Below are 26,737 nucleotides of genomic sequence, written 5' to 3'. Positions count from 1 at the left end.
AACTGAACTGACTGCACCACCCAGTTGCCCCAGGAGTAAGTCATTTTAATGAGACAGTGGTAGCAGCTGCAGGGGTATTGAAGAAATACAGATCAGAAGGAAAATGTCAAATGTTTACGTACTTAGTCCTATTAACCCAGAATAATATTTCCAAAAAACTGACACAATCAGAAGAAAAACTTAATCCTCTAGAATGGGATATATTTTTTTAAGATTTTGTTTATTTATTTAATTGACAGAGAGAGACAGTGAGAGAGGGAACACAAGCAGGGGGAGGGTCAGAGGGAGAAGCGGGCTTCCTGCCGAGCAGGGAGCCCAATGAGGGACTAGATCCCAGGACCCTTAGAGCATGACCTGAGCCGAAGGCAGTCGCTTAACCAACTGAGCCACCCAGGCGCCCCTAGAATGGGATATTTTAAAAGAATTCAGTTGTGAGGGGCAACTGGGCGGCTGAGTCAGCTAAGCATCTGCCTTCAGCTCAAGTCATGATCTCAGGGTCCTGGAATTGAGCCCTGCATCAGGCTCCCTGCTTAGTGGGGAGTCCGCCTCTCCCCCTTCCAGTCATCCTGCTCATGCTCACTCTCTCACTCAAAATCTTTTTTAAAAAAATAAAAGAACTTCTAAGTTGTGAAACATAAAACATAATATCATTTGCAAGTATGCAACAGATTTGAAAACCTCAGTAACGTGGTTTCCATGAAGCAATGTAGAGAACCACGTTTGACAAAACAGACAAACAAAACCATTGTTTTGAATCATGTATTAAAAATAAAAAACCACTGGGCAATCACATTTAACAACAGAAAGGAATTACATTTAACAACAGAAAATAATTAAGCATACTGGATTTATCTCTTAGATAGCAGTCAGCTAGTCAGCTATAGGGTAAAATTCCCACAAACCGCCATACACTCAGAAGTGCTTATTCCAATTATGGAAACAACCAGAAGGAAGAAATACAGGATCGGGGCAGCCTCTCTACAGTGCAACCAGGGAAGGTGTTTTCCTGCATCTGAGGCTGTAGCATTAAATCTGTCAGATCTATCCTGAGAAGGACAAGATGCTCAGCACAGAAATCATGTATTAGGAAAAGCATGGGAGATCCCTAAACATGATAACCTGAAGAGGTGGCCTCATGGACACAAAGAGCCACAGGGCAAAGCAAGGAACCGTATGGACCTGAAAACCAAGACCATCCATCACAGGAGAGCTTGTGGAAAAGTCTCTGGAGTATGCTACTTAACAAAAACTAACGTTAAACTTGTGCTAGGTTGGGGGGCCATTCCAGACGACAGATCAGAAGTCAGGAAAATGTGCTGTGACCCAGGCCCACATGGGTCCCCTGGCATCTGTCTCCTGCTGGAAACTCATGGCTTCTTCACGCAGTTTCTTTCTTCAGGGCCTTCATTTCAGAACCGCACAGAGAAGGACTCTGAGACATATGGTCTCCTGCCTCACCACGCTCACAACGAAATCCAGTAGAACCAGCCAGATGCTAGCTTTCATCTTCACACCACAAGGTTTCTCCTAACACGTCATGACTGACGAACAATCAAGATGAAGGGCGATCAGCAGGGTTCAAAATATGAACACAATCAGAGGAGATTGTCCTCTTTCAACATCCCGGCACATTTACTAATTTCTGTGTGGAGCACAGGTGTGGTACACAGCATTGACAAGCAAATGTGAAGACACATCATTCAATCACAAAGACTGAAAGGAAGAGTAGATACCGAGTTGGAATTTCCAGTATCCACAACGGAGGACAAGATATATTTACAAATCACTTATCACTCCTGAGGCCCAAAGACATTGTAATGGAAATGAGATAAGTTTTATATAACTATACAATCTTTTCCTGTGTGAGATAACAAAATATATTTCATACAAAGGGCACATAGAGGGATATTTTATCTTAGGTGTTCCTCTCAGCAACATGCAGTGGAAATAAATATAATAGAGATCCCTGTTATGGACGAGGCACTTATGAGGCACAACTATGTTTATAACAAAAAGTGCTGTCCAGCCCTGAGTTTTTATGTACAAAATATATGAGGTGCTATACCTGAAGGTTTTCCAACATTCTTTACATTCATACTGGTTTCCTGCCAGTGTGTCTGATTGGCTTTACAAGATTTTAAGGACAAATGAAGGCTTTCCCACAGTCCTTGTATTCAGAGTTTCTCCCCAGTGTGAGTCCTCACGTGGGCTCGCAGGTTTGTGGGGTACCTGAAGGCCTTCCCACACTGCTGACATTCATAGGGTCTCTCCCCGGTGTGAGTCCTCACGTGGGCTCGCAGGTTTGCGGGATACCTGAAGGCTTTCCCACACTGCTGACATTCATACGGTCTCTCCCCGGTGTGCGTCCTCACGTGGACCCGCAGGTTTGCAGGACACCTGTAGGCTTTCCCACACTGCTGACATTCATAGGGTCTCTCCCCAGTGTGCGTCCTCACGTGTGCCCGCAGGTTTACTGGATACCAGAAGGCTTTCCCACACTCCTTGCATTCGTAGGGTTTCACCCCGCTGTGCTTTCTCACATGTACTTGAAGGGAGGAGTGACAGCTGAAGGCTTTCCCACAGTGCGGACATTCATAGGGTCTCTCCTCAGTGTGTGTCTTCATGTGTGCTCGCAGGTTGGCCGGGTACCAGAAGGCTTTGCCACACTGCTGACATTCATAGGGTTTCTCTTCACTGTGCGTTCGCACGTGTTTTTGTAAGGACGAGGACCACCGGAAGGCTTTCCCGCATTGTGCACACTCATAACGTTTCTCCAAACTGTGCGCCCTCACGTGCCCTTGAAGGGAGGAGTGACGAGTGAAGGCTTTCCCACACTGCTGACACTCGAAGGGCCTCTCCCCAGTGTGCGTCCTCACGTGTTCCTGCAGTGATGTCGAGCTGCTGTACGCTTTCCCGCACTCCTTACACTCATAGGGCTTCACTCCACTGTGCATCCTCACATGTCTCTGGAAATATCGAGGATGTCTGAAAGCCTTCCCACACTGCTGACATTCATAGGGTCTCTCTTCGCTGTGTGTTCTGACATGTTCTTGAAGAGATAAGGAACAACTATAGGCTTTCCCACATAATGTACATTCATAGGGTTTCAGTCCACTGTGCGTTCTCACGTGTCTTCTAAAGTATTTGGGACAACTGAAGGCTTTCCCACATTGCTGACACAGGTACGGTCTCTCTCCAGTGTGTGTCATCATGTGTCCTTGCAGGGACGCGGGATACTTGAATGTCTTCCCACACTGCTTACATTCATAGGGTTTATCGCCACTGTGTGTTTTCACGTGTTCTCGAAAATACGAGAGGCAGCTATAGGCTTTCCCACACTCCACACATTCATAGGGTCTCTCCCCAGTGTGAGTTCTCACGTGACGTCTAAGGTAGGACTGATACATAAAAGCTTTCCCACACACATCACACGCATGGACTCTCTGTCCACAGTGACCCTTTACATGACCCTGAAAGGATGAGGTGCAAGTGAAAGCTTTTCCACACTTCTTGCACTCTAAAGATTTTTTACTACCGAGACTCTTCAAGTCTCTCTTTGATGCTCTCCCAGTGTCCTGATGTTCATAAGGTTTCTCTACAAGGTCCATGTCCACGTGAGTGCTGAGCCTCGAGACACAGCTACAGGCTGGCCCACATTCTTCACAGGGACTAGGTTTGTGTCCAGGCTGAGATCTTTGTGGATTCTCGGGGAAAGAACCATCTGTGAAGGCTTCTCTACACTTAGCACATTCACAGGATTTGTCTCCAGTAGGACAATCCTCATGCACACTAAGACTTGTAATCTGGTTTACGGTATCTCCACATTGATTATCTTCATTGCTTTCACAGACATGCTCCACCAAATGATTTCTGTTCAAAATAGGAAGGCACACTGTTAGGGAATAATGATCATAACCAAACTATTTATCAATGATCTACTGATGCTTAGTAATGATTATTTGACTACAAAATGACCATTTCCAAGGAATGGGCATGTTTGGGGCACCGTTTACACTGCTATAATGTAAAAGAAGCTAAATGCTCAAAATAAGGGCCCAGTAATAGCCATAACTGTCAGCGTTTCTTACACGTGGGTTTTCCTGATAAATGTTTCGAACTGAATTATATTTCTGATGATCAGTACTACATTTATGAAGACATTGTGTTGTGTAATTCCAATTACACAACTGTTTTTTGTTTTTGTTTTTTTAAAGATTTTTATTTATTTATTTGACAGAGAGAGAGACAGCTAGAGAGGGAACACAGGCAGGGGGAGTGGGAGAGGGAGAAGCAGGCTTCTTGCTCAGCAGGGAGCCCAATACGGGGCTTGATCCCAGGACCCTGGGATCACGACCTGAGCTGAAGGCAGACGCTCAACGACAGCCATCCAGGCGCCCCCCAACTACACAATTGTTCAGCTAGGTTTATACCTTTATACCTTCTTCAATTTCAAGTTATTCTAACAATTTGCCAAGATCCCCATTTCTCCTATGGGAAAGAGAGGCACTCACCTCAAACACCTCTCCTGGGATTGGGACTGATCTCCAATGTGATGAAACACCCAGTTTTCTCCAAAAAGAGCCCAGGAATCGTTTCTTGTAAATCTTACAATTTTGTCTTCACTGGATAGTTCATTCTCCAAAATATTCAGCTGAGTCCCTGATCCACAAGGCTTAACTTGAATGCAACAATCTGCAAGAATTGGGAGCATAATTTAATTTCTTGGGAATGATCTGATGTTTAAAGGTAAGAAAATTAAGGAAATAGACCATATGTGGATTTCTACTCATATACTGACCCCAAATGTATATTAAGTTCATCAGGAAGAATGAACATCTGACCACAGAAAAATTCTAAGGACCCTAGTGATTTAGGACTTAGGCAATAAGGAAAGTGTATGAAAAAGCAGCCCGTTTACTTAGAAATACCTCAAAATCGATGGAGACTAATGTGGAGATAGTATTATCAGAAAAGCAAAATAGGAAGGAAATGGACAAGATACAAACATCCACACACTACCTCTATAAAGGAATACAGAAAAGCTTGCCACGTGAGTGTGGATGGATGAAAAGTCCGAAAGGGAGGCCAGGTAAATGACAAACATCATACCTCTCAAACAAGGACTGAGTCATGTTCCTAATGGACATGTGCAAATGCCATTCCCTTCTCCAGACCCTGGTCCAACTGAGGGTAGCTGGACTGTCCTGAAGGCACCGAGGCCCTCGGTTAAGCCTGCCTGCATTGCCCCAGCTGCCACTGGGGGGTCAGATGGTATATGTGTGGCTAAACAGCTCAGCAGGAAGGAGGATTTGAAGGGCAACAAGCAATCTGGAAAATGGGCTGTTAATTTGGTCTTCAAGGTCATTGAAGATGACGAAGTGTGAGTTTAATTGCAGCATGGTTACCGTGAGAAATGTGTATTAACCACAGTGCATCTTCCACAGAAATGAAAACCACAAAGCAGCACTCACTGCCCCAGAGCAACACCAGAGACCATCCTCACACTGATAAAATTAGACAGTCTCAGACTTTGATCCAGAGCAATAGTCAATTTATTACATGAAACTTTGTTTTCACAGAAAAGGTATGTGACCCTAGGTAGTTTCCATGAAGGCTTGGACCATGGCTGTCTCTTCTTGAACACATTCCCATTCCTCCGCCCCAGTAAGATCAAACTTTTGTAAGAAACGTTCCCTAAAACTCTAGTGAAGGGGTGGGGCCATGCTTACCCAGTGAGGCCAGGTTCCTGCAGGTCTCCAGCATCACATCTCTGTAGAGCCTCCTCTGACCACGATCCAGCAAAGCCCACTCTTCTGGGGTGAAGTACACAGCCACATCCGCAAAGACCACCGCGTCCTGAAACATCCCACATATTCTATTGCAGCAACGCCCCCTCCTCACCCATGTGTGTGGGAGGACGGGGGTGATAGGCAGGGAACTGCACTCCATTCCTAGGACCTGAGTCACACCCGTGTGGGAAGTGACAACATGCAAGCACATCCGCTGCCACGCATTCAGTGATGGAAGGGCCGGGAACCCGAAGCAGAGGGTGATGACAACAGCTGATACAGACTTACACACACCCAGATATAGGTTATTTTTGCTAACTCAGAGCAGATCCAAGCACTCTAGCACGGTAAAAATGAAAAATGAAATACTTTTTCAGACAACACAAAAATCGGACAACACATCTTTGACTTGCTCAAAGATGATTATAGCCTTGTCAGCTCTAAGAACTGGAAGCAGAATGTCAGGATGTTGTGGACACTTGACTTGAGCAGATCTCTCCTTGGAAGGCAACAAGGTCAAGGAGCCTGGTGCAGTCCCCTCCATCCCGGCAGAGGCAGACACGACCCTTTCCCTGGATTAGGTGGACTGTGAGTCCCTGTGACACAGGGACCAGGGACCTGGCACACCTGGTGCATAAGAGAAGTTCCAGTTCTGGAAGAATCATGGAAGTCAGCAGGACCTCAAATATACACCTCAGTGCCCAGAATTCAAGAAGGGCACCAGAAAGAAGAGCCCCTGAGGGACTGATGGTAACAAACAGCCACTGGTGACTTTAACAGAGAAAGAAAACAAGGCTAATCCATATCTTTAGAGCAACAAGGGATGACACCACACTCATGAAATAGAGAGTTCAAAAAATTACTTTTCTCAAAAAATCAGATTTTCTAAACAAAAACTATTATCTCAAAATTTAATGAAAAAGGGACGCCTGGGTGGCTCAGTCAGTTAAGCGTCTGCCTTTGGGTCAGGTCATGATCCCAGGATCCTGGGATCGAGTCCCACATCGGGCTCCTTGCTGAGCAAGGAGCCTGCTTCTCCCTCTGCCTGCCTCTGTCTCTCTCTCTCTCTCTGATAAATAAATAAAATCTTAAAAAAAAAACTTAATGAAAAAAAAAACCCATATGCCAACCATATCACTTAAGAGGAAGGTAAATTCTACTTCAACTGTGGTTATAACTGGGGTCTGCTTATCACACACCTGGTAAGTCCTGTATCTTAAATATGTTTTAAAAATCCATATGACAACCATGAAAAATAAAAGACAACAATATAAAGAAAAATAATATGATCTGATCATGGGGAAAGAATATGAGCAGATACTTTTCTACAGAAGATATGCAAGCGGCCAATAGGTTCAGGAAAAGATGCTAGATGTTAGTTATCAGGGAAATGGACGTCAAACTATAAGCAGATACCCCTTCAGACCCACTAGAATGGCTATAAAGAAACAAGTAAGTGCTGGTGAGGACGTGAGGGAGGGGAAACTCTCATGCATTTCTGCTGCTGGGGATGGAAAGTGGTGCAGCCATTTGGAGGTGTCTGGTGCATCCTCAAAATGATGAACGTCTAGTTACCGTGCAATACAGCAATTCCACTCCTAGTATTGATCTACCCAAGACAAGTGAAGATGAGCACCAACACCAACACTAATTTCCATATACTCTCTCAGCAGCTTGATTCATAATAGCCAGCAAGTGAAAACCACCCAAAGGCCCACCAACTCTTTGAAAATGAATAAAGGAGACATGACTCAAATGAAATTAGAAGGCCACGGGGAGTTCCCACAGTACCACTCATTCTCCATTGCACTCAACAGCAAGAGACAACCTTGGACACATTACTGCCCCAGCAGGAGAAAGGAAGGAAAGTTTCCTCCTCCCCTGCAACAGCCCAGCCAATAAGAGACAGTCACAGCCCACCCTATGAGAGGACACTAGGGGTGGAACACCAAGTTTGCTCCACTGGATGTCGTCTGGAACAGCCCCTCCCAACATCCCCTCTCCTCTATAAAAGAGAGGTCCTCCCTTTGTTCTCCAGACCTGCCTGTGGTTTTACATAACAGAACTGCAAATCTCGGGGCACCTGGGTGGCTCAGTCCATTGAGCATCTGCCTTTGGCTCAGGTCATGATCCCAGGGTCCTGGGACTGAGTCCGGAATTGGGCTCCTTGCTCAGCAGGGAGCCTGTCTCTCCCTCTGACTCTCTCTCTCTCTGACGAATAAATAAAATCTAAAAAAAAAAAAAAAGAATTGCAAATCTCTGCTATTACCAAATAAACCCATTTTTGCTAGTAAAATAACTGACAGGTTTACACTTAACCCACTGAGCCACCCAGGCATCCCTGGCAGGTTTACTTTTAAAGTTAACATTACATGATCATCGGCCTTTCCATGACTATCACAAATCAACTCCAAATTGTTTTTAAAGAAAATTCTGGTCTTCCTGTAGATGTGGAATCCACCCAGGTAGCATTTAAGTCTATGTTTATTAAAGAGCAGAACTAGTGTCTTTTTCCTTTAGTTAAAAGGACCAGGATAGAATGTGAAAATATGTCCATTGCAGATATAATTTGGCAAACCATCCACACACATCCTAGATGAGTCACCTAAAAGAAAAACCACTAAAATTCTTTTATTTACCCACTTTTTTTTTTTTAAAGTAGGCTCTATGCCCAAGGTGGGGCTTGAACTCACGACCCTGAGATCGAGAACTGCACGCTCTACTGACTGAGCCAATCAGGCGCCTCAAAACCACTAAAATTCCTAATTCTCAATTCTGGCAAATGGAGGCTCCTTTTTTTTTTTTTTTTAAAGATTTTATTTATTATTTATTTGAGAGAGAGAATGAGAAAGAGAAAGAGAGCATGAGAGAGGGTAGGGTCAGAGGGAGAAGAAGACTCCCCGCTGAGCAGGGAGCCCGATGCGGGACTCGATCCCAGGACTCCAGGATCATGACCTGAGCCGAAGGCAGTCACTTAACCAACCGAGCCACCCAGGCGCCCGGCAAATGGAGGTTCCTAAACAAAACTCAAACCTGACTCGTTTCTCCTCTGCTTGCAGAGGACCAGGACACTGGAAAAAAGATCGCTACCAACTTAAGCACTCCCACATCTCTATCCCTGCAGCCAGACTTTCCAAATTCCTCCTCATTCCCAATGATCGAGCTCCGGGGAACCACAGAGGCCCTTCCCAGGCTTCCCTTGTAATCAGCTCGAAGAAACCACTCTCCACACTGGGAATGAATCTCTGTCCTTGCTGACACGTGTCCAACCACTTGCTGTACAGCAGCCCCCACCTAGGAGGACTACAATATAAATAGTAGGTTCCCCAACGAACCTCAATAGGTTCCTGTATCTGAATCCACTGCCTTTTGTCTAGGTCCTTTGAGATATACACCATTTTCTACTTAGTTCCTATTCATTTAATTGGGCGGATATTTTTTAAACAAGTGTCTTTGTCCTAAAAAGGGGAAATAATTCTAGAATTTGATAACAGTAATCAACACAGCCAATCAAAGAAAATAAATGACCCTTCCATATCTTTCATCTCTTCCATCTCTGACACACTATAGTGGAGTCTGGGGACACTGATCATTTGTCTTGATTGGATCACCTACCATCCTCTTCCTGGGCAAAAACCTCAACTGATATTGGCAGAGTCCACAGTGTGCCTCCCATCAAGGTTAAAATAGATCTCTCAAAGCATCTCCCAAAAATTAATCAATACGCTATAAATAAAGAAGCCCTTTAAGGCATCAAGCCCATAATAGAAAATTACAAGCCTCAGAGGCCCATCATTCCATACACTAGTCCCTGTTTTTACCTTGGAGAAAACTGAATGGTTGAAGATGGAGGTTTGTCTAGAACCTCTCAGCAATATATACCATTGTTAACCCTTGGGACCCTGTTCTTCCTAACTTCCATATGCTACTGATTCAATTCCTACTGTATGCAAATTCCAGGAGGAATACATGACTCCAGGTTTTTACCAACAGAAAAATATTGGCAATTTTCAGACCTAGGGTCCTGAGTTAGAACCGTCATACAATTTGGATTTTCATGTTACTTTTGCTTTCATAGTTATTATCTGTCAAAACGTTATAAAAGTGATGTATCCAGCAAGGAGATAATCTCCAGTGCTTACCATCTTGATAAATAGGGACTGGAGATGAGAAGTGCCTGAAACTCCTTTCTTCTAATATTTCTTGTTACTCAAATATGGCCTTAACTGATTTCCAACTGCTATGCACTTTCCCTAGGATGTGTGACATCACTACCAGGAAAGGTCTTTCCTGGCACCAAGAAACAAAACCACTAAATATGGAAAACTGACTCATAATCAATGGTGCATCTAAGATCTCTATCAAAAGTGGGAAATGTAAAAATTAATATAGGGAAACCTTGCTAAGAATGGAGTCAGGAGGGGCGCCTGGGTGGCTCATTCAGTTAAGCCTCCAACTCTTGATTTCAAGTCAGGCCATGATCTCAGGGTTGTTAAGATCAAGTCCTGAGTCAGGCTCCACACTCAGCAGGGAGTCTGCCTGAGAATTCTCACCCTCTCCCTGTGCCCCTTCCCCTGTCCGTGCTCTCCCTCTCTAAAATAAATAAATCTTTAAAAGAAGAGGCAGAAGAAGAAGAATGATGGAGTCAGAAGATCAGCAGTTGGAGCTTCCACTCATCGTCAACTGCAGAAGCAACAGCAAGAGAAGGACCTTGCAGTTGCAAGTGGATACCACTTTACTATGACAACAGGAGGAAGATTATTTCCCCACATGGCAACAGCCCAGCCAATGAGAGACAGTCACAACTCAGCCAATGGGAAGCAATGATACTTCCAAGCCCAGTTTACTCCAATGGACTTTTGGTTTCTAACGGCCCCTCTTCAATTCCCAGCTTCCTCTGTGAAAGAGCCTCCTCTCCTCTGTTCTCCACGTCGCCTGCGGTCTCACTGTAGCTGCTTTTCGGAGTTGTAATTCTCACCTATTTCAGAGTGAGCCCATTTTTGCTGGCAAAATTAATGACAGTTTTACTTTAACTCATTTCAATAAGCAAGATGGAGTACATTCATAAAATGGAATATTATTCAGCAAAGAGCAGAATGAAGTACTGATCCAGGACACAAGATCAATGAACCTGAGAACATTCACAGGCTTCACAAAGACCACACGTGGTACGATATCATTTATACAGAATGTACAGAATAAGCAAATCAAGAGAGAGAAAGATTAATAAATTGTCTAGAAGCCAGGGCTGAGATGTACTAGAATGTGGAGTGACTACCAGTAGGATACAAATTTTCTTTATGGAATTATTAAAATACTTTAAAATGAGAATGTGAAGATGGTTGAATAATTCTGTAAATACAATAAATGCCATCAAACTTTATATTTTAAACAGGTAAAATTCATGGTATGTGATCCGTACCTCAGTTAGAGCTATTTTAAAAAAATAGTTACAGAGGAGCGCCTAGGTGGCTCTGTCGGTTAAGTGTCGAACTCTTGATTTTGGCTCACTCTTGATCTCAGGGCCATGAGATCAAGCCCCACATCGGACTTCGTGATCAGCACAGAGTCTTCTTAAGAGTCTGCCCTCTCCCGCTTCCCCTCCCCCTACTCACATATGCTCTCTCTCTTAAAAAAAAGTCATTTAAGCTAAAAATGTATCCTCCTTAATCTTTTGGCAATTTTACTCAAAAGCAATAGATTTTAGGCAAATAAAAAGTATGAAAAATAAACAATATGAAAAAGAAACAAAATTACAATTTCAGAGATTAAGCAGATTGAGAGATATTATAAACTAGCTGTGGGAAAAGATTTTTTTTTTTAGATTTTTTTTTTTTTTATTTATTTGAGAGAGAATGAGTATGAGTGGGGGAGGAGCAGAGGGAGAGGGAGAAGCAGACTCCACGCTGAGCGCAGAGCCCAATCCCACAACCATGAGATCACAACCTGAACTAAACCAAGAGTCATACACTCAACCGACTGAGCCACCCAGGCGCCCTGATTTTTTTTTTTTTTTTTTAAGTAGGCACCATGCCCAGCATGGAGACCGACATAGGGCTGGAACTCACGACCCTGAGAGCAAGACATGAGCTGAGATCTAAAACATACTTAACCGAATGAGCCACCCAGGTGCCCCACCAGAAAAGATGTTTTAGAATAGAGGGAAAGGAATAAATGTATACAAATTGGTAACATACCTGAGATGATGCAAGGTAACAGAACACCTAAGGACATCCTTGTCATTAAGGAAAGGAAATCAGTAGATTCACATATCCCCACATTCTAAAGGCATCTCAAATGGTGCGTAGGCCAGGTACCAAGCACTTAAACATCAATGGTTCCCAATTGTAGAAAGGGATCACAGAGTATTAGCAAGATGGGAAAGGACAATTCAAACAGTATTAAAAGGCAATATTCATAAATACAAAGGCAAAAGTCTGTTTAGAAGGAAATCTTATACATACACGTATAGGTAACATTAGAAGACAAAACCAAGTCTGTTTTATTCTAGAAACGGATTGGATATTGACTCTTCAATGAGTATAATTTGCCCCACTAATGGAAACAAGACAAATGAACCACAGGCTTCGAATCCATTCATGCTGAGGACCTGCCTGTCTCATGTCACAGCACATTAATGACAACTGACTTAAGAGACCAGATGGAAACATTCACCATCAGGAAAAAAATGTGTCTAAACGAAACCAAGAGCCAACTCCCCATGTGACCGGTTCCCTCGGAGATCAGGAACAAGAAGCTAAGGAGGCATATATACAATTCTGTGAAGGCCTGGCCAGTGCGGCAATGGAAAACAAGGAATTGGTAAAAGATTTATAAAGGGAAAGGTAAACATTATTAGCGGGTGATCAGATTTAAGTGTCTAGAAATCCCAGAATCCTAAAACAAAATTATAAAAATGTATAGGTGACCCTAGCCACAACCTAAGTGTTGTTTGCATCTGGCAGGGACAGTTCCTGGAGAAGCACCGTCCCATGGATCCTGCGACATTCCAAAGCAGGATCGTCAGAGCCCATCAGATCAGAAACAAGATGAGAACAACTTTCAAAACTGCAGAATCATATGCCAGCAGATAACAGGGATCAGCAGAGAGAGCGTCCTGAGAACGGGCCGTGCTGATGGGGTGCAGCCTTGTAAAGCAACACTTACACTTTTCCTTCTTCTGTGCTGCGAACACCTGTTCCTCCCGCTATATTTCCTCCCTCTGTGTGTGCCTCCTCCACCTCCCCAGAGAACGCTTTCCTTCTGTCACCAGACCCAGAGTTCCGTGCGACACCAGCTGAAGGTGGTAAATGGAAACTCACCCTGAGGCTACCGACCCAGAGGGAGGGTCGGATCCCACAGGTAAGCGCTCAGCCCCATGTGACTGCCCCCCCCACACACACACACACTTCAGACGCCAGAAAGAGGCCCTGCTGTCACCTGCGCTTCTGACCGACCAGCAGGAGACCGGGTTCCCACGCTTTCTCTTGGGGTTCCAGTGATTTGCTGGAAGGGCTCACAGAACTCAGGGAAACACTTACATTTTCCAGTGTAGGAAAGGATGGATAAAGGATACAGATGAGCAGCCAGACGGAAGAGAGGCACAGGGGGAGGTATAGGGCAGGGGCGTGGAATGTCCATACTTTCTCTGGGTGCCCCACCCTCCCCGCACCCCCCACCGTGTTCATAAACCCCCTTCTACTAGGATTTTTATGGAGGCTTCACCCCACTGGCATGATGGACCATTAACTCCACTTTCAGCCCTTCCCCTTCTTAAGAGAATGGGGGCAGGACAGAAGTTCCAGCTTCTAATCACCGCAGGTCTTTCCAGTTACCAGCCCCCACCAGGAGCCATCCAGGAGCCCACCCAGAGTCACCTGATGCAACAAAAGATGCTCCTATCCCCCAGCAAGTGACAAGGGCTTCAGGAGCCCTGTATCAGGAACCGGGGGCAGAGACTGGTATGTACTTCTCGTCTCACCAGCCCGTATACACCACTGGCACTAAAGGCGAGGAATATCATCAGACCTGGAGATGAGGAAAGTGAGACCATGAGTAAACCAGGCTCAACATCTCTCGGGATCCTTCCCTGGTCTGGAGGGCGCTTCCTGTCACACACAGTGTAGGTCATTTCTCAGGCAAGAAACATTGAGAGCTCATGGTTCATGAAGAGATGTGATTGTATTAGATTATTTTCACAAACCTGCCTTAATAAAAGGTGAACATATCACTCTACTGCATTTTTTGCGAAGCCTGTTGAGTTCTGAAAATGGACAAATATGGGGAATAATACATAACCAGTGTTAACTTACAAGATCTCATTTTAGTGGATGCGATAAGTTTTCAAAGATAGATCAAGTCCGTTTCAATCACTCGTCTCAATGGAGCAAAATACTAAGTGAACAATCATTCTACTACGTTTTCCAAGTTTCCAATTAATGGAGTTCTCGTGTTACATAAAGCCTTCATCTTGTCTTCCTCTTGATCCCTGAAGCACAAATTGTTTCAGAGAAGGTGAACCAGCAGTTGGAGCTTTGTATATAATCCTCCTTGTAGCTCCTTTTTAGTCTTCAACTGTGGATTGCTTCTCTGCAGTAAACAGACACCGGTCTATACTTGTCTCGTGTTTGGGTCAAGGTGCGCATGCTCACGAGAGCTTTCACAGTATGTGGTACAGGAGAATACAGCAACCAGCCCGCCGAACACATTTGAGAATGCTGGTTCCTGTTTAACACATGTCCCTGCTGCACATAGCAGGATGGGAGCAAAAGACACCTTCATACATCACTTTGCATTGTTAGAGACAATGAGTTTAATAACTCCCTCTTTATCTTCTCCTCTGTTTTTAGTTGTTAGATAAGTTAGCTTTTCCTAAATGGATTAACATGAAACCAGATTTCAAGTCTTATTTCTTTTCAGGGTCTTTTCAAGCATCCAAATGTACTTCTCACCCTGAGCAACTAACTAACTGATAATGACAGACACAGACATCTCTCTACTGCTGAAATGTAGTACATGCTATATTCTAACTGAAAAACATTTTTCCTTTACTTATAAGTCAAATGATTATGTAGATCGCACCCAAAAAGAATAGAAAGATAATCATAGACTCAGATTTTTAGTAAGTTTCCAGAATGCAAACTCCTAAATCTCAGGGTACACTTATTAATCACTAGAAATAAGAGTTGGAAATTAAATATTAAAGAGACTTTTAAAAAAAAGATTTCATTTAAGAGAGAGAAGAGCATGAGTGGGTGGGAGGGGCAGAGGAAGCAGTAAAAGCAGATTCCCCACTGAGCAGGGACCCTGAGCGGAAGGCAGACGCTTAACTGACTGAGCTGCCCAGGCGCCCCTAAAAAGAGACTTTTTAACATTAACCTTTATAACTGCTATTAAACTAACTGTCCTTATGTCCAAAAATATGTCTAATGGAGGATATAAGCTGACTTAATGGAAAACCTACAGAACATTATTCAATGACACATAGCATAAGGAAATAAATGGAGAGATGCCACATTCTTCCAAAATGAGCCCATAAGGCCAATTCTCCCAAAAGGTCAAGAGTTTTAAGAAAATTTCATTAAATCTATAACCAGGTTTGTCTGGGATTTTTGTTCATCCTGTTCCATTTGAACTTAAGAGATACTACTTTTTTTGTATTTATTTATTTTTATTTTTATTAAAGGTTTTACTTATTTTTTTAAGCACGAGAACATGACCCAGGTTGGGAAGGCATAGAGGGAGAGGGACAAGCAGACTCCCTGCTGAACACAGAGCCTGATGCAGGACTTGATCCCAGGACCCTGAGATCATGACCTGTGCTGAAGTCAGATACTAAACCAACTCAGCCACCCAGTGCCCCTCCTTTTTTTCATTTTTCTTAAAGATTTTATTTTAAGTAATCTCTGTACCCAACGCAGCTCCAACTTACAACCCCAAGACCAAGAGTCACATGCCCTACCAACTGAGCCAGCCAAGCACTACTTCCTGCACTGAAATGTAAGCAACATTTCTAAGAATAGTGGAGATGTGTTACAGAACAAACTGGTGCGATTTCACCTAACAGAAATCAAAGCTTTTTAAAGTATATCAATATGAAATACAAGAAAACCTCATTTAAAATTGAGTAGAGAAGCAGGCAAAGGAAGCGCTCAATCCCTAAAGTTCAAGAGCAGCACCTTGCAAGTCTACACATTAGGTACGTTACTGCCCCAGGAGGAGGATGGAAGAAGGTTTCTTCCTGACCTGGCAACAGCCTGACCAATGACATGGTCACAGCTCAGCCAATGACATGGTCACAGCTCAGCCAATGAGATGGTCACAGCCCAGCCAGTAAGAAAGCAAGACACACTGAACCCCCAGTTTGCTCCAATGGACATTTTCTTTGGAACAGCCCCTCCCCAACCCTCCTCTCCTCTATAAAAGAGCTTCCTTCCCCAGACTTGCCTGTGGTTTGGTTGTGGCTTACCTGTCCCATATTACAATGCTTGCTATTCCCAGATGAACCCATTTTTCCTGGAAAAATAACTGACGGTTTTATTTTTAAGGTCAACATTCCTTGGTGATCATGCATGGACCCAGAGAAGACCGCACCTCTCCAAGCTGCTGAGCAAACAGGTGCGGGTCCCGCAGAGCCCACTGCGCTTCACTGCTTTCTCCCCCACCCTGAGCTGGAGGGTAAGTTTTGTCCTGGGATCAGAGCCCCGCTCCCTGTCTGCGCTCTGCAGGGTCTATGCGGACCTGGGTTAGGGGCTTCTCCTCTCTGACACTACTCATTTGGCTTTTGTTCCCCTCCTTTTCAGAACTGGACTGTTCCTCTCGGATCTGGAAATGCGCTGGCCTTTGGTCTGATTTCTTCTGTAAGGACCAGTGATTAGAAATTTTTACTTTGGTTTAGAAAAAACCACCAAGAATGGATTCCAGTCATCAAAGCGCCGTGAGGGGCACCCAACGGGGACCCTGGCCAGTTTTAGGTTTCAAAACCATGGTCGTGGTGCCCCTGGGTGGCTCAGTTTAAGCAGCCAAATCTTGATTTTGGCTCAGGTCATGAAATCAAACCCCAGGTAAGGCTCCACGCCGGGCATGGAGTCTGCCTAAGACTCTTCCTTTCCCTCTGCCCCTCCCCTCCCCCACCATGGCCTGCTAGCAAGCTTTCTCTTAAAAACAAAAAACAGAAAACCAAAGAACATGGTTTCTCCTAAAATGCACTGCTAATAATTTAACCAAATTAACTAAATGTAATTTAAAACTACGATGGCCTTTATGGGGAACTTCCGAACTCGATCTCCACAAACTTGTTTTATTGATAACTGAATTAGGAAGTCATGACTCCGAAACATTGAATATGATACATATTTTAATCGGTAGCTCAAGACTTGCAAATATTTTCAGGAAGCTAAGTGTGCCTCCTTACAAAAGACTATTTGAATTAACTGAGGCAAACAACTGAAAGAACACAAACGGCTTCTGAAGCATCTTTTTCTCCTGCCCAGCTTGACGGTCAGGTCCGCAGACACGCGGGAGCCACCCTGCACGGGGCCCTGCCTCCAACCACCTCCCTCCACACTCTCTGCTGACCTTCCCTTTTCTTCTGACCCTGCCCTTGCTCCCTCCTTACCTCAGCCTATTAACAACCAGCCTCCTTAAAGATAAGGCTTCCCAAGATCTAAACGCCCAAATGTCTCCTGTTCCCTGGACTGAGGCAGAAGTGTCCTGAGCGAATGGGAACCCCCACAATCTTGCTGAAGAACGTAACAGCGTTTCAACCTACCAACCTGGTTTCCCAGATTTATACAAATTATTCCACAGGCGTGTTGCTGAGGGCCAGGCCACACGTGGGGTGACACGGACCCAGGAGAGAGGAACAGACGCCTCACTTCTGAAAAGACACTCCAACACTCGCTGGAAATCCCCACAGAGCAATTACAGAAGCTTTTCCTAGCACTGCGGATTAACATCCAGTCCTCCACACGGAAGCCTGGTGAACCTGTGCGTGGCGATTACAAGGGACTCCAGCTTGTCTCCGATGCTACTCGGGGTCTTTCTTCACATGCGGAGTCTACCCAGGCAGCAGGTGATGGGCTGAGCCGGGATCGTTCTTTTTGCTTAAAAGCACCAGGATGGAACGGGAAACCACGTCCACCGCGCATGCAGTTATTCTGGGAAACGAGCTCACTCACACCCCACAAGAAAGAAAGACAGCTGAAATTCTTAATTTTCACCTCTGGCAACTGAAGGCCCCTACAAACCAAATGCCTCTGGTTTGCACTATTTCTGCAAAGAGCCACAACAGTTGAGCCAAGACTATTACCTGCAGCCCTCCTCCCGGCCATTCCCACTCCCTCCTCCTTCCCAGCGGCTGGGCTCCACGGACCACAGCGGCCCTTCCCCGAATTCCCTCTCGATGGGCTCGGAGAAACCTCTCTCCACACAGGGAAGGTCTCTCTCTGTCCTTGTGGACCCTGGAGCTACACTCTTGGTGTCAAGCAGCCCCCGCCTCAGGCAGCTCACATCGCTCCCATGGTGGGGGGGGTCTCTCATGAACCTCCACAGGTCCCCGCCTCTGACCCCGTTCCCCTGGGTCTAGACCCTGGGACACAGACACATTTTCACGTGAGCCCCTGTACCTCTGCTCACACACTGCTCTCATTCCTCAGAAGGGATCATGCAGGACTTCCTTCTCCCAAAAAGGGAAAGTAATTCTAGAATTGGATGAAGGGACTCAAAATACCTAATCGGGAAGAAAATGCCCCTTCAACATGGTGTATTTATCCCTTGGCACCCTGCTGTTCCCAGCTCCCACACGCTACTGACATCCATTCGCACTGAAAGCAAACTTTCAGTGTAATGAAACTACGCAGTGCATTTCTCATATTCCAGTTGATAAGGACGGCCAGTATGGAAGGAACAGAAACACACCTGGGCACTCAGGCCCTGGGCTGCACAGTCGTTCTGGCTTCTCTTGAATCTCAGAAGCCGAACTGGGTGATGGAAAGCTGTTTGCAGGCTCCACTTTGTTAAGATACCCGGGTGATTTCATTCTCTGCCCCCTTCTCAGACCTCTTCACCTGTTACAGCTTTTTGCCCTCAAAGGCCATCAGGATCGCCGTGTAGGGCATCTGATCCGGGAAGCGTCACTACATTTGGACCCCCATGAAGCCCCCCATGGCTGCTGAACGCTGACAGCTCACCTTCTTTTTTCTTTCTTTACTTCACTTTTGTTAGTTGACGTACAGTGCGATATTGGTTTCTGGAGTAGAACTCAGGATTCACCGCTTACATACAACACAACGTGCTCATCACTGCAAGTGCCGTCCTTAATCCCCATCCCCCATCCAGCCCTGCCCCCGCCTCCCTCCATCAATCCTCAGTTCGTTCGCTATTGTTGAGTCACTTACAGCTTGCTACCCTCCCCCCTTCCCCCCCTTCCCATATGTTCCTCCGTTTTCTTTCTTAAATTCCACGAGAGAGATCATATGGGATTTGTCATGCTCTGACTTAACTCAATTAGCATAATACATCCCAGCACCTTCGATGTCACTGCAAATGACACGATTTCATTCTTTCTGATGGCTGAGTAACATTCCATTGTGTGTGGACGCACCACTTGTTCAGCCGCTCATCAGTTAACAGACACTAGAGCTGTCCCCGTACTGTGGCTGTTGTTAATGATGCTGCTCTAAGCACAGGGGACCATGTACCCCTTCAATCCGTAGTCTGGTACCCTTTAGGTAAATACCTGTACTACCAGGTATTTACCTAGTACCTAGTACAACAGGGTAGTTCCACTTTTCACTTTTTGAGGAAGCCCAAGCCGTTCCCAGATCAGCGGCACCGGAGCCTTCCCTGTAGACAGGCAGGTGCTTGTCCTGTGGCTGCAGTTCTCCGAGGAAACACTGTCTCCACCCGGGGAACAGCTCTCACACGTCAGAGGGGTCAGGGCGCCCACGTTACCAGCCAGGGGCTTCACCAGCTCCGTTGTGTTTGGTCGGGTTTACGCGTTCACCGTGTGCACCATGCGCAGTCCGCGGGCTTCGTGGCACGCACTCGTGTCACTACTGATACTGACAGACTGTGGAGAGATCCCTCCCAAACACCGCGTCTGAAAGCCCTGCGGTCGGTCCTCCTAAACCTCATGGCCTCCCCCCGGAGCTCCTACACTCCCACCACGGAGCTCTCCCAGGACGTCCCAGGCACTGGCCCTGGCCGCCTTTGACCTTCGGCTGACAAAACGAGATGGACTTCAATACTGAGAAAGACTGATGGCTTCTATTCAAAACCACCATGCTCTGGGACAGCAATGTGCACGGTGCCCGCCCAGGGGAGGAAGACGTCAGCAGGACCCCAGCCACCTGGAGAGGTCGTCCCCAAAAAGTCACCTCCAGGTTCTCTCCAATCTCGCTGGAAGGCCCCTGTCAGGATCTGGCCCCGACCCTTGTGTGGCCACACTCCAGGAAAGGGGCTCCCGGCTGCAGGGGACACATCTACACTCACAGCACACCCCGCCCGGCCCTGCACACCGCCTGCGGACGGGACAGTAAAGATTCCCCGGAACGGCAGCCGACGACACCTGCGCCCCAGGCTTCCCGTTCCTCACGGTCGCGTCTCCTCTCCTTCACGGAGACACAGGGCCCTTGTGTGCATGCACAACACCCTCGCGGGAGGGGGACCTCTTCTTGGGGTTCTGGCCTTTCAGGAACAGGCCCATGAGGATCCCGTGACAAATTCATCGTTCTCTTGCCTTTTCTCAAGTGTTAGAGGCTCTGAAATCACAAGTCTTTCCCTCACCTGAACTATTAACGGATGTTGGCTTATTACCCAAATTCACTGTCTCTCAATACATAACCTTACAGGCTGTCTTACTGGATAACATTTGGTTCCAACAGTTCTGTTGAAAACAACACCTTTCAAAATATCTTTGAAGTTCTGCTATTTCTGCAAAAACTTCACCCGCTAAGCCCGTGTTCTGACCCGCACTGTCTCTTCCCAAATGCCCCAGCCTCATTCTCTCCCGGAGCTCCCGCAGGATCCACGATGCTGCTCTCACGCTCGCCTGCAGCAGGGACCTCCAGGAGGCACACACGACTGCAGGTTTGCCTCCACGGCGAGAACGTTCCCCCCCAGGTTGGAACAGGGGCCAGTAAACATTTCAGTTGGCTGCCTGCACACCTAGCATCCTGGATTCTATCCATTTTGTCATTTGGAATTGTCTTGTTACTTCTGATTGTATATTAAAGTTTTGTAATTTATTGCCTATGGATTTGTGAAAATGATGCACATAATAAGTACATGCTCTGCAATCTCACACTCCTGATGAATGGCAAGCTAGATGGCAAGCGCCTGAGAGTTTCTCCCTCCCGTCCTTCCTTGCTACTCAGGTGTGGCCTTCACTGGTTTCCACTGCTATGCACGTTCCCTCCCACACAAGACAGACAACCAGAAGACGTCCTTCCTGGTGCTGAGGGACAAACCCACTAAGTATGGCAAACCCGCCGCTTACTCAGAGATGCTTCCAAGGAAAGATTTGGGTCAAATGGAGGAAATGTAGAAATGCACCCAAGGAAAGCTCACTTGGGATGGAGTGGGGGGCCAGCAGGGGTGCCCTCGGGTCCTTACTGGGGGGCCCAGCAGGAAGCCCAGCACCCTGCAAATCTACACTACTTTCCCTGGGATTTCACCGCCCCGGCAGGAGGAAGCCAGCCTCCACCTCCCATCACCGCCCAGCCAGAGAGGAGCCCCTGGGCTTCCAACTCCCAATTTCCACCAAGACCTTTGTGTTTCCATAGCCACCCCAGCCCCTGCTCTCCTCTGTAAGAGAGCCTTCCTCCCCTCTGTTCTCCAAATTGCCTGTGGTTTTGTGACCTTACACGTCCGGAATTGCAATTCTCTGCTATTGCAGAATAAACTCAGTTTTGTGGCAAAATAACTGACCATTCTAATTTTAAACTTACTCGTAATCAGAACAGTAGGTATTAACAGAGGGATGGACAAATACCCTGTCAGAAAACAGTGGAATGCAGGCACAGGCCCCCTGATTTCGGGAAGGGAAGCAGGTGCCGTGGGGCAGGGGCAGCGATGGACGCAAGGCCAGGGAAGACCGCTTATCTACAGGGGAATAAGGAATCATTTCCCTTGTCAAGTTCATGGACCAGAACCGAGCCCTGTGGATTTCACTGTCATGGAAACAAGGAGAACACACAAGGAGGAAGATCCAGCAGGCGTCTGTATGCCTGAGCAATGGAAGAGGTTTCTTACGGAACAAAGGAAGGGCGATCTACACAGGCAGGGCGGGCAAGTGCAAGTGCACTGAAAATGTGAAGAGTCCATCCACGTGGACAACGGAGAGGAATGATAACCCCTGACCTGGACAAACCCTATCAATACATAGAAATGAAGCAGCACAGACGTCCACAGTGCATGCAGAAAACAGAAGAAATCAGGAAGCAGACAGGCGGGTTACAGGTGAGAACAGGCTGGAAACGCTTCCATAGAAGGCGGAACCCCACAGATGCCAATGCTCCACCCCGTGGGCAGCGGAGAAACCGATGTGTGACCCCACGTGAGATCCCGTGTCCTGCACCTGAGCAGACAAAGTGAAGCCAGATAGCTCCCGGTGGCGGACTGGCAGGCATCAGTCCTGACGGGGGACGCACACGCTGCACGCGCAGTTGCTGGTCAGTTTTCACTTCCTCGCATCTACGATACGCAACTCCCCTAGCGTGCACGTATTTACTATGGATTTACACTTAGTCAAGACTGACTTTAGCAGCAGTGCCGACAACAGCAAAGGCTGAACGTGGGGACCCCGCGCCCCACAAGGCCCAGAATGGAGAGTTCACCGGGTGACCCGAGCCACAGGCACCTGCCCAAGTGAGACACGACGGCTGAGCAACCACACGGCGGCCGTGACTTGAATGGGGGCACCGCTGACATTCTCCAACCGCACCTGCCACAGGGAAAGTCACAGGACACACTGATGGTGGTGACGAGCACCATCAAGCTGCCATCAGCAAGGGGCAGGGCACTGGTCACCCTGGGGGCAGCACAGTGGCGGATGCTAACAGTCAAGAATATAAGGAACCTGCCCCGCAAATATGGCCCAGAGACGAAAGTCGTGTCGCCCACACAGACTCTCCCCGCTCGCAAGGGCCTCTCCGGACACATGCGGGAGGAGCAGTGAGTGTGAGCCAGAGCGGATCAGCAGCCGGCTGCACCCACACAGCACAAGAAACCCCACGGCAGAGGGTCAGGCCGGGTCCTGAGATGGGGGCCAAGCTCTCCCTGCTGACACCAGCCCAGGACGGCCAGTGCCAGGGAAGGAGGGAGGGGACCCTGAGCTCCCGGGGACGAAGCCTGTGGCTCCACACACCCTGCCTCCCGCCTCGGTGTGGGAACAGCCCCTCCTCCAGGGCCCCGATTCTCACCAGGGAGGAAACCCTCCGAGTTCGGTTCTGACCCCTAAGAAGCTCTGCATTCGTCAACCCTTCCAACAGCACTTGATCCCAAGGAGCCTTCCCTGTGTCTGACCTTCACAGACTTACTTCCTAGTTTCCACAAATCCCACTTAACTCCACCAAGTCCATGGCTGATGCCAAACCAATGATCGGGGCACAGCCCCTGGGCGGCCCCAGCTCGCCCCACAGCTGCAGGTGTCCCTCCTGCTGCATGCATTGTGGCTTCTCTGGGCAGCAACAGCACCTTCTGCAGGAGTCCTCGGGGCTGGAGGCCGCCTGCAGGGGAGCAAGACCCCACTGGCCCTTCCTTCACCTCCCACCAGGCCCAGCTTCAGGTGCGGCTTGTTCCCAGCCCAGGGGAGGCACCTGCTTCCAGCACCCTGGGTCATTTAAATAGAACAAAGACCCCAACCTAGAGTGTGAAGGACAACGTGCAGAATCCCTCCTTCCACCCTGTGCTCACGGACCAAGTCGGAAGGGAAGTTCCTGGGCACGTTTACGGTTTTCAGTATATGAAAACTGTTTATCCTTTTCACCAAACAGGTACTTTACTCTCATGATAACAAATCATATGTCAGAATGGATCACATCTCAGATTGCAAAATATCTACGTATCTCTAACCATTAGTTATTAGCCAGAAGTGGGTCAGGATCACATGGTGTCCCAACTCTGGACCCTGCATCGAACACTCACTAGCATTTGGATGAATCTTTTAATCCGTACCTCCACCCACCCGGCATGAAGGTGTTTAACTCCGTGCATATTCCCCCCAATCCTAATGAACAGGGACTGTTTCTGTACTGAGACACTTTCCCCCCAGTGCACATTCTCTGGATAAGCCCCAGAATAACACGAGTCAGCAGGAAAAGGAAGACGTGACCCACTGACCACCCTCCACGCTAAAGGGGAGGGAAGGAGCAGAAAGCATTCAGTCGTTTTCCAGCTGCCGAACGTTGAGGCGGCCTAAGAGAGAGCTGCCAGTGCTGAGCTAGACAGGAACAATGCTGCCCCCGGGGTCAGTGACAGGCAGGCTCTACCTGAGTCCTGTGCTCCTGGGCAAGCATCCGTGGAGGTGAAAGGCACTCCCTCCCCCACCCTGTTGGGGCCTGGAAAACAGCAGGCTGCAAAAAGGGCCCCTTCCCCATGCCACCAAGATAGGACTCACAGCGAAGTCCCCCTTGTTCATCCACCGCAGGGCCGGGCACAGACCCCCCAAATCCACACTCTGTGCCTCATCCACGATTCGCTCAGCTGCTTGTCCCCACGGACCCACGGGCACAAAACGCTTGCTGCTTCAATGTTGGTCTGGCTTCTCTCCTTCCTCCAGACCCTGAACGTGGTGGACCTGCCCTCAGCCTGAGCCGCACACAGCCCCTCCTGCGGACAGGCTGGCCTCCGGGAACCCCCGGGTCATCATCACACCTGGTCATGCCTGCTTTTCCTTATTCCTCTCTAGAAAAGAAAAACCCCCTTTTACACAACTCTTGAGACACTTGCAGGTCTTAGGCCCACAGTGGTGGCCCTACGGATGTAGGCCCTGCCCCTAATGCAACAGCCCCCTGCCCCTAGCGCCACGGTCCCTGCCCCCCAGCCTTTGCCCTCATTCTTCTCAACACCAGCCCCTCCCTGCTAAATTCACGTGTTTCACTGGACACTGGTGTGACCAACTGCGCAGCACCGTCCCTTTCCTGCCCACACTCTACCCCGACTTTGCCTCCCTATCCCCACCTGCTCCCAACAGGTACTGAGATGCAGAACAAGCCACCGCCCACCTGGGCAAAGGAAGCTCTGAGCACACGGAGGCCATTCCTCTCAAACCACCTTTCCGCCACTGTTCCTCTTAAAGCAAAGCCCTGTTTCTGTTTGATTGGAGGTGCTGGAGGGTCTCTGAGACTCGTCTCTCCTGCAGCAGTCTTTGGAATGTTAAAAACAAGACCAAAGACCCAAAATGGAGTCCCTCATACTCAGCTCCTTGTCACCAAACCAAGAGTTAACTTCACTGCAGTTTCGGCCTCTCCCAGCAGTGGAATCTTAAACCCGTCCATCAGGAACGAGCTGGTCAGCAGTAGCGAGGTCGTCCGGCTGCCAGACCCCCTGCCGGCCCGGAAAGGAAGGTGACCTGCCACGACCCATCATCCACTTTTTCTCCATTATAACTTCCTGCTCCCACTCCTGGGGCCTGTAAAAGTCTTTCTTTTTGTGCAGCTCCTCCGAGCTCCTTTCTATCCGCGAGATGGCACGCTGCCCGATTCGTGAATCACTGAATAAAGCCCATTACTCAGGGGAATGTTGTTTATTCAGCAGGAACAAAGTGTCCGTAACCACGTACGGATTTGATATTATCTGTCAGGTGGGGGGGGTCCCTACCTCAGCCGCCCCCCTCCTGCACCCCAGCCTTCGACCACTGCGCTGGGGCCCTCCCACCTTCCCTCGGGCCCCCACCCAGGGGAGGACACGGCTCGGGAGCGGGGAGGGGGGAGGGGACAGGACGCTGCGGCTCCACCCCCGGCCGAGGGCTCGCGCTTGGATCGGGACCCCCCCCCAGGGGCGGGGCCGCCCCACCTCCAGCCGGTTCCGGCCGGTTCGAAGCGGCCCCTCCGGCTCCGCCCGAACCCGCTCACTCACCATCTCGCGGCCCCGCTCGGGGCTCTCCCTGCGTTCAGCCTGCGGCTGTGCGGCCCGGGCCGCCGAGACCGGGAAGGACAGCACAGCAGCTGCCGCGCGGGGCAGGTGCGCACCGGCGCCGGGGCAGCAGGGGAGCGATGCACACGCGACTGGAGCGCGCCCTCCCCCGACCTGATTGGACGGCTCCCGGGCCCTCCGCCCTGATTGGACAACGTTCCGGGCTCCTGCTCCTGATTGGCTAGGGTCCTGGGCACCGCCCCCGGAGCCGGAGCTTGCGGTTAACCACGGACTGGGCTTTCGCGCCTCGGCACCGCCCCCGTAGCCCCTGATTGGACAATCCTCCCAGACCCTGCCCCCTGTGTCCTGAGTGACAAGCCGTTCGGACACACGTGGCCTACTGGCCCGGGCTCGGAGCAGAACCCTCTCCTAGCACCCGGACCTCCCGGCGCCTGCGTCTTCCTCTTGGACCGTGACGTCTTGACTCAGTTTATCCGCGGAGCTCCCCTTGCTGGGACCTTGGACAGGAGGGGACAGAGGAAGGAGCCGGTGAACCCTAGGGTCAAGGGTTGGCCTGGGGGCAAGGTCAGGGCTTAGGTGGACCTTTTGTTTAAGAACAATGATCCTCAACAATGACGTCAGTGCATGCTGGGACGGGTCGGTGAGTTTTGACCTGTCACCTTTCAGAGCGAGAGGCTCCGACCTCTTTCCCCGTCCCCACCTCTGGGGCTTGAGGTCAGCAAACCGCCCCCTCCCCACCCCAGGGAAGTGGGACTCCAGCTCTCCAGCCTGGCACAGGACCTCACTCAGCAGAGCCACAGTGTGAAAGGTTAGAATTCTCAGATGTGCATTTTCCTCTTTACAGTCAAGAC

At 48.3% G+C, this 26,737-nt stretch overlaps 1 protein-coding gene across 1 annotated transcript; it reads right to left on the bottom strand.

The window, feature by feature from the left end:
• Window positions 1-754: 754 nt before the first annotated feature.
• Window positions 755-25,951, bottom strand: ZNF77 (zinc finger protein 77). The gene is made up of 4 exons (XM_028126105.2): window positions 25,869-25,951; window positions 5,730-5,856; window positions 4,512-4,692; window positions 755-3,870 (listed from the first exon to the last, which is right to left on the bottom strand). Exons 1-4 carry the CDS (start codon window positions 25,869-25,871, stop codon window positions 2,175-2,177), a joined length of 2,007 nt encoding a protein of 668 aa, XP_027981906.1. The 5' UTR covers window positions 25,872-25,951; the 3' UTR covers window positions 755-2,174.
• Between the last annotated feature and the right edge of the window lie 786 nt (window positions 25,952-26,737).

Source organism: Eumetopias jubatus, unplaced genomic scaffold (genome assembly GCF_037043125.1).
Source record: "Eumetopias jubatus isolate StellerSeaLion01/CBP00866 unplaced genomic scaffold, mEumJub1_p1.0 scaffold_1, whole genome shotgun sequence".
NCBI lineage: Eukaryota > Metazoa > Chordata > Mammalia > Carnivora > Otariidae > Eumetopias > Eumetopias jubatus.
This window is presented reverse-complemented; position numbering and strand designations above follow the sequence as displayed.